The 13,390-nt window shown below is 42.9% G+C and overlaps 1 protein-coding gene across 1 annotated transcript in view; it reads left to right on the top strand.

Moving 5' to 3' along the window:
- The window catches only part of LOC306741512 (neural-cadherin-like), a gene marked incomplete at both ends in the record, with an annotated part of 78,597 nt that extends 65,493 nt beyond the window's left edge, over positions 1-13,104 (top strand). The window contains 6 exons of the mRNA XM_079223811.1: positions 135-301; positions 2,705-2,969; positions 3,504-3,687; positions 5,325-5,575; positions 11,754-11,908; positions 12,538-13,104. Coding sequence (XP_079079937.1) covers positions 135-301; positions 2,705-2,969; positions 3,504-3,687; positions 5,325-5,575; positions 11,754-11,908; positions 12,538-13,104 — 1,589 coding nt within the window. The remainder of the gene's footprint in view (positions 1-134; positions 302-2,704; positions 2,970-3,503; positions 3,688-5,324; positions 5,576-11,753; positions 11,909-12,537) is intronic.
- Positions 13,105-13,390: the final 286 nt, after the last annotated feature.

The following is a 13,390-nucleotide window of genomic DNA, read 5'->3' as shown; positions in this document are numbered from 1 at the left end:
GCAGTGGGAAGATAACTTTGCCTACATAAAGTGCTTTTGCAGAGCAGCACGCCCCTCTCGCTGTGATATCTTCAATTATTTCTCCTTTGACAGCTGAATTAATTGAACAAGCTTTGTGTGTTTTGGGTGACAAGCGGCTCCAGAGTTCTCCTTCGACGGCCGGAGCCACATTCAGTTCCAGCTCTTGTGGTCATTGCCTGCGCGAGAGATGAGGGTCCAGGTTGGGGTTCGGACACGCGCCGCCTTTGGTGTCATCCTCAGCCTGCTTTCCCAGGACCAGAATGAATACCTACGTTTAGAGGTGAGTCACGACTGGTCACTCCCCTCCACCTTGACAGCTCTGATTGTCTTGTCTGTGGGCCTCAAGATGATAATTAGGCCCCAGACAATGATTGCTGCAAAATACTTGTCAGACCGAGAGTGAGTAATATCAGGGTTTGAGACATATGCGTGGATACTGAGGGGGCCGGGTGATTGACATATGTATGTTCTCAACAAGGTCTTTCAGTAAGTGAAGAATGCTGCGATTGAGAGGCTGCTATTTAAGAAATTAGGTCTTTGTTCAAGGTTATTTCTGTGTGTTTCAAAACACAATTTAATATGGCAAGAAAGCAACTGTGGGCACTGTGATTCAAGGGCAGGGTGAGATCGAGTGAAGGTCAGATCCCCCGCTCTGAACTTTTTTTTTTTTGAGGCTTTTTGACACAGCTTGCTTCGAGTAGCTTAAAGTCATGTCTGCATGCATGCTGCTCCCTTTGCCTCAACTGATGTGGAGTGGTGCTCACGCAGAGCGTTTCTCCTGGAGACAAGTCTACCTCACTTTGCCAACCCTCCAGAAGAGCAGGCCTATCCTGCCTGACACATCCCTGAGTGGGTAAGAAGCCAGTGTTTCGTCAAGACCTTTCGTCTCATTGACTGGCAGGCCGAGCGTAAACAGCACCTGGAAATAAATGGCTCTGTTAGGACTGTCACTTTTGGCTAACTCACAGGTCAGCTGTTCTCAGTGAGCCTGTCGCCGTTGTGGTATATCCCACATCACTGGTCTGTCTTTGAAAACATCTTGTCTTGTGCTTGTTACTTGTTAGACAGCATTGTTTAAAGTCTCTTGTCCCTCTTTGGATCTTTGAACTTCATGAGGAAAAACAATGTTGTCCTCTTCCCTCGTTGCAGTCCCACAGTGACAGAAATAGGAAAAGGCTGTAGCCTTTACTGTATGCAGGCTGTGAAGCATCTCTGTGAAACCCTCTCTGGAGTTGAATTGGTGAGCTGTATAAAACATCTGATGTCTGTCTGCGGCAGCATGCTGAAACATTTTCAGCATGGTTGTCTCAAAGCTCTTAGAAACACTTGAGCTCAAGCCTGGCGTATTTGCCGACAACAGGCCCTAATTTAAAGGGCTGTCTCTCTACCCTTTTTTCTTAAGGGTAGATATGGGAGAGAGTGCACACTGAATAAATAACCACACTTTCACACAAAGGTTATGGAAGGCTAGCTGGGTATAAACAACATGCAGCTCTCCAAGGAGTATGGTGTCTCGTCTAATGCAGTGTGTGTGAAAGAGTTTTTGGGAGCGACTGGCATGCACTACTTTGTCAAAGACCAGTGACCCTTAAGAACCGTAAAACTCTATAATCATAGCCTTTCTTTTTTTATTAAATGTGACTTGAGTTTAAAGTTCTGCAGAAATTCAGACTTGAACATTTTGTGCTTAATGGTGATTGTGTAGATCTCTGGGGGCGCTTCTAAGTTTATATAATCTGATTTTTTTTTCCTGAGTATTGATTGAGTCCTTTGTCCTTTGCTCATTTTTGTTGTGGACTTGGGGGCAGGATGAGCCAGTGGGGAGAGCAAAGTCAGCTTTTACTGTAAGCGTGTGTGTGTGTGTGTGTGTGTGTGTGTGTGTGTGTGTGTGTGTGTGTGTGTGTGTGTGTGTGTGTGTGTCCAGTGGGAGGGAAGCATTTGAAATGCCCATGCTGAGGGAGCAATAGTTAATGCAGGCTGGGCTGAATGTGAATTATCTTGCCCCACTGTTTCCAATTAAGCTTTGGACATGTACAAGCTGCAGTTATGGGAGCCCCTCATTGGTTAGGTCCATTGTGTTCGCTCATCCTTAACTGCTGAAGATAATTGTTGTTTCTTGTATACCTTCCCTCCGGGATCCCTCCGGCCTCCGCCATGCAGCAATGTGTACCGCAGCTCTGCAAAGCATCATAGCTGCAAAATTGCTGAATTAATTTTCACCACTGAAATTTCCATGCCATTTTTCCTGTCAGGTTCACCACAGAGAGTCTGTTCTTGGTAGTTAAGTAACACACTTCTTGTCTGGCCCAACCTTTGCTTCCTTTTCTTTCACCACGGGAGCTGGCCTACTTCTTATGATGTTGTTATGCTCAAGATCTGTTTTTACACATCAACACAGCACAATATGGCAGGAGTCCAGGTCTGTCTGTTTAGAATTTGTGTCGCCCCATTTACATTTTTATTCACACAACTATTCCAAGCCTTGAGATCCTGATCAATGACAAAACAGACCAGCTTGTTTTGGTTTCAGCAATGCAACATTCTTCCATATGCAGTCCAGTAGTCAATCTGGAGTCCATCTATAACACATAAAAGTATCTGTATTATTTCTTGCTACTTTTGGTTCTCTTGTCTGTTTGAATGCCTGCATTTCAAATCAGCAAAACTCCACCGTGTATCTCAGGTTATTCAGGGTCTGCTGGCTGTTTTCTACAACCTCGGCGATGGAGACTACAACCTGACACTGCCCTACCATCGCCTCAGCGACGGAGAGTGGCACGAGGTGGAGCTGGATCGGTATGGCAGGGAGTTCACGCTGCGACTGGACGGAGGTGGAGGACGGCGAGAGGTTACGGCCTCACCTGGGCGGAGTCAGGAGATCATTATTGACCCTTCCGTGGTGATGCTCGGAAACTCTTTCCCCTCAGGACACAACCGGAGCTTCCTCGGTAGGTGGCTGCTTCCGTGCTTTGGTTTTATGAGACTGAATATTACGTTTAAATGCATGAACGAATTAATTCATGTTGAGTGTAAGAATCATTGGGTGTGTTGTATATACGTAATTCAGTGTTCATCTTACCACTCACTGGGGCTTCTACATTTCACAACCTAATCCAAAGGTGTTTGATCCCTTTGTTTCAAAGTCCATGGGACTAATCTGTATTTAAATGATGTGTTAGAGCCTCATGCTTCCCGCAGAGTGAGCCAACTACCCAGCAGAGAAAATATCCTGCAAAAAAAAGAAGTCCATGCTGACAGCTTAGCCTCAGGCTGTTTGTGTGTTTGCATGCGTGCAGCTGTGTCAGGGAGTATGTTTCTGTGTGTCAATGCGAGTGTGTCTGCGCGTTTGAGTTTACAGCCCTGCCAGGGTGTAAATGCGTGTCCATAAAAGATTTTGCCCGAGGACTGGTGTCTTCGAGTGTCTTTTGGCATTGTAAATTCATTTTTTTTTCTCTCCTCTTCTTTTTTTCTTATTCCACCAGGTTGTTTGCGAGATGTGAGGCTTAACGGCCGCTCCATCCCTCTGGGAGGGGAGCGGCCTCCAGAGGGGCTTCAGGTGGTCACTTCGCAGGGCGTCTCTGTTGGCTGCTATTCAGAAGCCTGCAGGAAACATCACTGCTCCCCTCCCGTGGTCTGTGTGGACCTCTGGAGACACTATGAGTGCAGGTGCTGTAATTAAATACAGAATAAATAACCCAGGGTGTTAATGACACCATACAGTTTGCAGGCACGTTCTGTACACATTTGCACACGCACATAAAGAGCCCAGACCTGGCTCTGGATGCTTTGCTTATAATAAAATTACTAACGCCAGCACTCAACTTACATATTTTGCAAAAATAAATGACACACACAGTTGCCCAGTATAGATTTACAGCAGCTAGATAGAATAGTGCAACCTTTTGGAAAGGAACTTTAAATGTCAAATAACTTATTAACAATATTAACAACTGGTCACATTAGGTTGAATGCTATTTATTATCATTTGGCAGGTATAAACAAGTTCTGGAATTGGCATTTACATGTAGAGGTTTTCAAAGCAACATATGCCCCCCCACCGGAGAGAAAAGACCCAGAGAAGGCAAATCATCTGTGACCAGATTGCAGGTGCATTGGCACATAAATACAATTAAGTCAAGGGGAACGGCCTGGACAATTAATTAAAATAACTATGTTACAAAGACCGACAACCAAGTCACCATTTTCAAAATAATAATCAAAAATAAAATAATAATAATACTATCCTTTATTCAATAGCATAGTTTGCTAAAATTGATTCTAATATTAAGAGCAATAATCTAAACTATAAAAAAAATCCTGACGGATATAACAATAAGAAATTGTTTATTTGTCTTCTTTTCAAAAAGGGTTTAACTAATGACTTTATTAATGTTTAATAAATACTTTACTAATCTTCTATTATTTTTAGACAACTTATGACATCAATAAGAAAGACTTTTCCATCAAAAATCCTTTGGTCTGGTACTTTATCCTAATCGATCATGACTTTGCAAAGCACCCAGACTTAAATCCATTTATTAACAGTTTATTCATATTTACAAGTGTATATTTTATGGGTTACCTTACTATACATGTATAAATATATTACTGACATGGGTATTTATTAATGATTGTTTACATAATTGCATTACTTTTAACCCTAACTGAAATAAGAAAAAATCAAGAATGCAGTAATCAAAAGTGATACAGTACTACAAGAAAAGCACAGTTTGTGCATTTATGTAAAAGTACAATGGCATGACCAAAGTGTCCACCAGGTGGCAGCCTGGCTGAGTGCAGCCCCTGTTCCACTGTGTGTTTACCGGTGTCTCAACCTGAGAGAACTAACGGTCTCGGCTGCCCCTTTAAACTCTGCAGGACCACTCGGTCTCCTGGCTGTGATTTTAAGACTCAGAAACAGTGTGGGACTTTCCACCCCCTATCCATATTCTGTGACGGCAGCACAGCCTCAGGTTACAAGGCCCTGTGAGAAGCAAGGGGCAGGGGTGAATGATATCCCGGGGATGTTTGGTACAAATATACTGTGGAACTACTACCGCAAAGCCAATCTTAGCTTCTCAGTTTCTTTTCTCTTTTGTTTTTATACGGTACAGTCGACACTTTGTAGCCTTCAAAGAACATATCTTTGAATCTGGTTTAAGGACTGTAACTCCTAAGGGATTTAATTGTACCCTGTCAGCTTAGGTGTCATAGCTCTGTAGAACTCAATGCTCCTTTTATCTGACAGCTTCCCAAGTGTCTCTTGTATTTGCTTTACACTTCTGTCTCTCCGCTCTGCACAGGTGCCCTCCGGGCCACATGACCAAAGAGAACTCCCTGGGCAAAGTGTGTGTCTACACGCTGTGCGCCAGCCGGCCGTGTCGCCACGGCACCTGCGTGGCTCACTCTCCATCGCGCTACTCGTGCCGCTGCAGCGAGGGCTACCGGGGACGCCACTGTGAGGTGACGCTCGCCATGTTCCACAATGAGGACGGCAACAGCCTCAGCCTCAGCTCCATGTTCGCCATCAGCATATGTGTCATGGCCTTTCTAGGTAGCTATGTCGACTATGTCCTCTTCTACCTGTGGTAACCCAACACTGTGTCACCATCTCTTCACATGTTTCTTTTTCTATGTATTCTGGATGTTTTTGTCTGCCATTTTCTTTCTTTTTCATCTGTGATACATTGGTTTTCATCTTATCTTGTATTTTTATTTTTGTTTCTTCTCATCTTCATGGTATAATCCTCACATTGTGTTTGGTTTTGTGTGTAACATCCACTGTTTTATCTGTTTTCCTCCCCCTTTTGGTTCTGTGAACTCTACATACACTTGTATCTTGAAGCCATATTGATCTCTTGAGTTGTACCAGGATGTGATTTCTCCATGGGAGGTTGGCAGAAACATGAAACAGAAGTGATAGAGTAGCAGGGAGGGAAACATTGTATGTATTAATTTATGATTCACGGGGAAGTTGTAAAAGTCTCCGGAGAATTGGAGAGCTTCTTTATGTGTTTTTCTATATTTCTCATCACTTCTGTGTCCCCTGTCTTTTCCAATGTTATGCTCTGACTTCAGAAGTCAATTTCCCACTCAGCCTTACATTTTATGTGTTCAACCACTTTTTATATCCCTCCCTCCTCTCATTCTACTCCCTTGATGTGCTTTTTCTTGCCTTTCCTTCCACATTGCTGTGTACATTTCTGTTTTCCCAAATGCCCCTCAATGTGTCCATATTGTCCATGCACTAAGTACCCTATTTGAAGCTGTAATCAGGGATCACTTACATCAAGAAAAACTGCCAAAGTATGCACAGCTTTCTATTGTCTTTTACTTTTTATTAAGGTTATTCAAGGGTAACCCCAGTATATCGAGCTCAGGGTTAGATATACAATACGGTCTGTCTCGTATGATATGATATGATATGGACAAGCATGGGGCAAGATTCCTTTGGTCAGAGGTCGAGCAGCGAGCAGCATGCCAGAAAAAAAGAACAATAGCAAACAGGATAATCTACAGAATCATTTGTGCCAAAATGCAGAAACATTTTAGCCATTCACAACGGTCAAAACCTCATGTCTCTTCTTTAAATTTGAATTGTGTACCAGCTTCCTATTTACATCCTATTAATAAAAAATAAACCTCTTCAATAGCTGCCCACAGGGGACTACGTCTTCAATATTAAGTATGTGGTAATGTGGTCTTGAGCTCTTTGTTGAGGTATTTGAAAAAATAAAAAAATGTTACGACATATTGTGACTAAAAGTGAAACTAAATACAGTCTTGCAGCGCATTCCCGACTTGAGTGCAGCATGCAGTCGGCACAATGCAGAGTCGAGTGGAGAGGCTGTTGGTGTGGCCTTCGATTGAGACATTATAAAGGATAAAAGCTCCAAACAGAACATTACATCAAAGTCTTAGTGTGGCTGAATAATGGGTATGTTCATGAAAACAAACAATTTTTTTGTTGTCATATTTATGACAGCTTTATCAAATCAAGAAAATGAAGTGCAAATTAGGTTATTTTCTCGAACTTCATGCATTGTTTTGGTGTTTTCACTCACTTCAAACTCCGAAACACCCTCTCGGTACCCCTCTAGCGTCAGTTGTGAAGGTGGAAGGGACGGTGTGTCAGTTTCCACTTGTTACATCATGCATTGTGTCTTCAAAATACATTTCTGTCTTCACTGGAAGATATGTTTCGGCAACAAAATCACTTCAGGTTCAGGGAACAAGCGAGATTGCCGCTAACTTGACTTACTAACGGCCCACGTGTCTAGCGACCTGTGTGGCGGTCTCCTGGACGAGAATCCCGTGTCTGTTTGATCCATCCCCCGCCGCTCAGCCTCTCTGTGTGCTGTCTCTCTCTTTATTCTACGCAGTTGGTCTGAATGTCCAATTATGAGGCGGATGGGTTTAGATTGGAGTTAGTTGAAAGTCCGGTGCAGCGGTATCAGACATTGAAGGGCAATGACCAACCGTTGATATTTGACAATCAAACAACAAGCACAAGATTAAGGCAGTACTGCGAATATAAAGTCCAGTTCACAATAGTGTACGATAGTGCAGAAAAGAATCAAGTGAGCACAAAATGGAAGTTTTTATGAAATATTTCAAAGTAAAAAATGAATTGGCAAGCCTTAAGCGTGGGAGTTTGACGGCCTTCACTGAAAAAGCCTCTCTTTGAAGACTTTGACTTAGGCTGATCCAAGGCTGCTTTCTGATATATAAGGGGTCATAAGTTCATAAATATAGACTAGAGCCCAACCACTGACTGCTTTATTGGTGAGGAGTAGAATTTTAAAATCAATACGTTTAAGCTGAGGGTTATGTGTTCACTTCTCTGTTGAGAGCAAAGCTGCTGAATTATGAAGTGTTGAGTTGTATGACTGAGTACTAGGGATTTAAAGCAAGACAGTATGACTATCTGAGTGACCCGTTTCAGATATGGAGTACCTAAACTAACTAATTTGGGATACATGTATTAGCATTAGCATTTCTGAACCCTTTTTTTCCTTTCCATCTAAATTGAATTGAATTCAGGGGTCTAAAAAGAAAGACAAAGTTACAGTGAGCAGAGCTTTGAGGAAGTGAAGCCATCTGGGCCTTTTGGCTTCATAGGCAGGTCTGTGTATCTGTTAAATATGTAAAGAATGCTTTATAAATGATGAATTCAGTGTTTATTCATGCTTTACTAATGCTAAATAGTGTGTACTTATTATAAAGTGCTACCATTGTTTTATATTTTTGCATGAAGTGGAAGCATAACCAAACTGAGAAATAGAGAGCCTTGAATTGAACCCCGAGGAGCACCACCAGTTGATTCTTCTGAAAAAGAAATATAAATGTCATTTTAACTTAGATCATTATTTTCAAAAGTTGTATTATCATATTTGTTATTAATGATAACTTCTATTCTGTTTATGAATCAATAAGTTTGATAAGTGTTGCAGAGCCTTAAGTGACATCTTTAAAGTCCGATACCCACATATTTCTAATGTGTTTATTTATTTATTACTAAAAATGACTGGAACAATTAATCAGTTATCAATATGGTTGCTGATTAATGTCCTGCCTCAGCTCTAGACCTGAACCGGTTAAGTGCTGAAGACACTGTCCCAGTTGTGCAATAGAATTGCACGATTGATGGTGTCATAAGCTTTCGTGAGATTTACGAGGACCAAGATTCAATACCTACCCACATCTGCTGCCAGCCAGGCCTTTTTAAATGTGTATGCATTTAAATCTCTACAGAAAAGATTAACTATCCCGTTAATTCCTTCTTAAGGTCGAGGACAGGGATGAGTTAATTGTGTTAGTTTAAAGCAATATAGCTAAGAAAATGGGATTTTTTTGGTCCTCCAAAGGTCGAATGAGAACGTATGTGCAGGTATACAAGTGTCTCTCATGTTGATGCACTCACTCCCCTCTGTAGGGCCACGTGCTGCTTATGAGTCTTTCTGTCAGAGACAGGATTTTAAAACGCTTGGGCAATTCAATACACTGTCTCTGCCTCTATAACTGACTCAACGTTTCCCTCCAGGGCATGTGGCTAGTATTGGGACATCAGTTATTCTGACACTTAAGAGTGAAGCACATAAAGCGGTCTTCAATATTTGATAATGAATTCAAAGATGATAAAGTGTGGCCTTGGCATCGTTCATGAAGATTCATGTGTTGCTTGCATGCCAACTAAAGAAAGGTGCAGTCCATTGAAGTGGCTTGCCCGCTCTTGCTGATGAAGCATTTATATTCCAGGCTTACATTTTTCACCTCAACAAGAATTATCCGTCTTTGATGACTGTACATTAATTACATTTTCACACCTTTAAAAAGGGAATAAAATAAGCTAAACAAGTATTTGTCTCAACCAAAAAGCAAAAAGAAGAACCAGTTTTACTTTATTATCAAAGGTCCTGAATGTGAGCATTAGATTAATTCAGTGATTTAGTGAACATGTGAATATGTAGTTGTTTCATTATGACCCTCATCACCACAGGAGCTGCAACCATAAATAGCTACACACTCTGCACACTCGCTGCACTCAGCGAGACTGCTAGCTGGGTGCAAAATTAAAGGGGGACTCCTTCTCTGCCTCAACGTGCATTAAAAGTTAAAACGATCATCCATTATTGAGTTTTACATAAGCCATCACAGACCGACCAGAATGTGAGTTAAGCAGGAGCTATCGACGGAGCCAGATGAGGTGATTTCTGACCAAGCCTCATTAATCCAGCATCAAATCTGACATTCTGGGTTTTGAAGAATGGAAGAAATTAGCTTCCCATATGGCCTCTGGATGCTAAGCAATCATGTAAAGTGCCTGTACTTTTTTATTCCCTGATAAATAAATTATTTTCTCAACTCTTCACCATCACTTATCTGTCTCATTTCCTTCTGCTCATTCGTCAGTTTTCTTTCCCCTGAACCTCCCATTGATGTTTCGTCCTCCTCGCACTTCATTTTTTCTCATTAACCTCAGACTGGAGCGACAGTGAAAGGGTTAAGTGTTTTGATCAAGCTGTGTTGTAGTTGTTTACTCAACGCTCATTCATAATGCACAGTTCGGCCCGGGCTAACATCATAATACCCTGCTCATAGTATCGGTTAGAGGGCAGCGAGGCAGCAGCATTATGGATTGATGAATGACTGCGATGTTTGTTCTCCACCCTGAGTGATATTGATCTCACTGGAATGTTGCTACACACACACACACACACACACACACACAACTCTGGGCAGCAGTGGCTGCAGGCGGACGGGCAAAGTTTTTCAGCAGGCAGCTAGTGTGTGTGTGTGGGGGTGTGAAAGTGTGTTTACCTGTGCCTAATTGTGTGTGTGTGTCTGTTGGAGGGCTTGTGCTTCCCTCTGTTGTGTATTAAGCCCCCTACCTATATAGATGTGTAGACTATCGGCACCTAAGAACCTCGGGGAAAGTAATTCTGTGGGCCAGAAGAAGGGCCGGCGTCTACTCGGCGCTGGGCCTCATCGAGATTCTGGTGTTTTCTGCGAAGGCACTCTGGCGCAGCGGTGAAGGAGCCGGATCAGCTGATCAATACAGCTCTCCCTCCACCCCATACTGAAGACAATCTCTCTCTATGTATAATATTAGAGCAGCATCAAATAAAAGTGTTGCAGCTGAGGTGTTAAAGATGTTCCAGGCAAATAGAGATGATAATTTTTAATTGAGATAATGTTTTTTTTCCCGCAGACATTAGCTTCCAGGGAGTTGTTTTTCTGTCAATGTTTATGAATGCCTGCCTGTTAGTGTGACCCCAAAGAGCCGTCGGTGCATTCTTCTCTTTCGAAGCACTTACTTTAAAAATCCAGACTAATGTGATTACCTTGCATTTCTCCGTAGATTTCCAATTAAACTGATACTTAACACACACCATCTAAACCATTCTAGTTGAAATGGATCCCATCTAGTGTGAGAGATAAAAGCTGAGGCCAGACAGAGGCCAGAGAATGACTGAAAAACACGAACCATGAGAGACTTAATGAGTGGGGAAGAGAAGAGGAGAGACAGAGGGAAGTTCCAATACAGGGAAACCGAAAAAAAGAATTATAGATTCAAAAATAAAGAGAGTGAACTTGTAAAAACAGATAGCGAGGAAGGGAGAAAGAGAAAAAGAGAATGGCAGATGGGAGAAAAATATTGGTTGAGATTAATGGACTTTAAAGGTCAGTCCAGCATGCTGTATAATTCAGCACACAATAGCTGTGATTGATGCGCATGCTTCAGAACCTTTTCTGCTCGGCTCCCGCAGCATTCCTTTCCACCTTCAGCAAAGCCACCAAGGCTTTAAGTTTAAGCTGGGAGGAGTACAGATTCAGTTAATAGGTTTCCAAGGAACTGCGGTCTTTATGACAGAGATGCAACATCAATGGGAATAGGTGGAAAGGTGGTGCCTTTGTTTCCATGTAAATTCCATTAGTGCATCTTAACTGTACAGTCAGTGCAGCTGATAGGTCTTCCAGGGCAAATTAATGTGATGGAAAATCCATTTAATATGTTTTAGTCTATATTACCAATCTATTTAGAGTGATGTTTGGTGTTATTTTTCATTTGCCAAAAAAATGTATGTATTCACATTTCACAGTATCATCACTTTCCACTCACGTTGTCAATTTCATGTACACCGAAAAACATGTGTTTTTCTGCTCACTGTCTGCTTTCAATTATGTGAGCGTGCTCCCGCTGAGTTAACCTGCTCTCTGGCACCCCTCAGTGTTGATGCTGGGCCTGTTCCTCTACTCCTGCTGGAGGAGACACAAGGGCCTGAAGGAGGGTGTGTACCATGTGTCTGCGCACCACGGCGAGTGGGAGGACATCCGTGAAAATGTGCTCAACTATGACGAGGAAGGTGGAGGGGAGCAGGACCAGGTAAACACAAACACAAGCTGCCATTTATATTTTCAGCGCAGGCAGGGAGAGTAAATAAAGCACTCAACACAAACAGTGCACTGCTGTCAGTGCTCCTTTCCATTTGTATGTGTTTTAAATGCCATAAGATATTACAGTAAAAGTATATGAGGATACAAAAAAGATAGAACAGAAGCTAAACCAGCAAATATTGACAGAGTGTTTGTCGGTGCCCTGAAATGTAAATCAAATTTTAACTCCCGTGAGAGCTGGGATGTGAGTCAATTAGCTGAAATTAAGCTTGTAGACACCAATAGCTGCTAATGCCTGTGTTTTAATAGTGCTGGTAATAGCAGTTTTCACCCCCTCTGCAATCAGATAATTAATTACTTGGCTAATCAATGGTGCCTTTGATGCCAACATCTCTTCCTACATGGCGAAGCTTAGTCTTAGTCTGAGGATCAGGTTCATTTGCTAGCAGAGGCATTAACTAGTTACACCGCTCTGAGCACAAATTGGTGTCATATGGCAATGTTGTTTTCCATTATCTCTTAAATTCCCCCCAAAAAAGATTACGCCAGAAAACATGTCTCTTCTCTTGTCTTCTGCCCTTCTTTTGTACGCTGCTTTCCTCTCTGTCGGTCTCTCAGAATGCCTTTAATATGGTGGAGCTGCAGCGCTCTCTCCAACCCAGCCCAGCGCAGTCCCTGCGGTACAGCTACCCACAGAGCATCATCTCCTACCCGCAGACTAAGCTCCCCCAGGACAACATTAAGAAGGGGGCGTCTAATGGGAATGGCAGCGCAGCTATCGCCCTGCGTCTGGCCATTCCCCCATCAGAGACAGAAACCCTGCCGTCCCCGCTGACCTTCCGCCGCTCCCAGAAAGCCCTCTCCTTCTCCAGCCAGGACTTGGCCCGCTACCTGTGTGAGGTCATCAGGGACATGGAGCACCCGGGGGAGCTCGGCACCATGACCACACCGCGACGTCCCTCCCGAAAGGAGCGCAGCCTGGCGGCGGTGCGCTCCCTCAGCTCCCTCAGTACAGCTCAGGGTTCAGAGGTCAGGCTTCAGACGGCCCAGAGCACCCGGCTGGACAGGTTCAAAACGCTCCGAGCCGTGGTGAGCGATTTGAGAGGAGACTCCAAGGCTCCGGAGGGCCAGAAAGACAAACTGAAGGAAAGCAGAGGGCAGCTGAACTGTGAGAAGAGCGGGTGAGGCTGCACTCGGAGAAACAGAACTGAAGGTTGCAGAAAAGCAACACAAATCAGAATGCATTGGTGGAATTCCAAGGGGAGATAATTAAATGTGAAATTCTCTGAGACTGGGAGGTTGCCCAGGGTCTATGTGAAGTCTACTATAAATGTACTGTATTGATGAAACTTTGAACATTTAAGTTCTTTGATATAAAACATGTTTACCAATGAATGATCAGATGTGATGTATTGTTTACTCGGCATTGCACTGTACAGTATTTACTCCACAGACAGCACTTTTCCAAAGC

Source organism: Taurulus bubalis (genome assembly GCF_910589615.1).
Source record: "Taurulus bubalis genome assembly, chromosome: 9".
NCBI classification, from domain to species: Eukaryota; Metazoa; Chordata; class Actinopteri; order Perciformes; family Cottidae; genus Taurulus; species Taurulus bubalis.
This window is presented reverse-complemented; position numbering and strand designations above follow the sequence as displayed.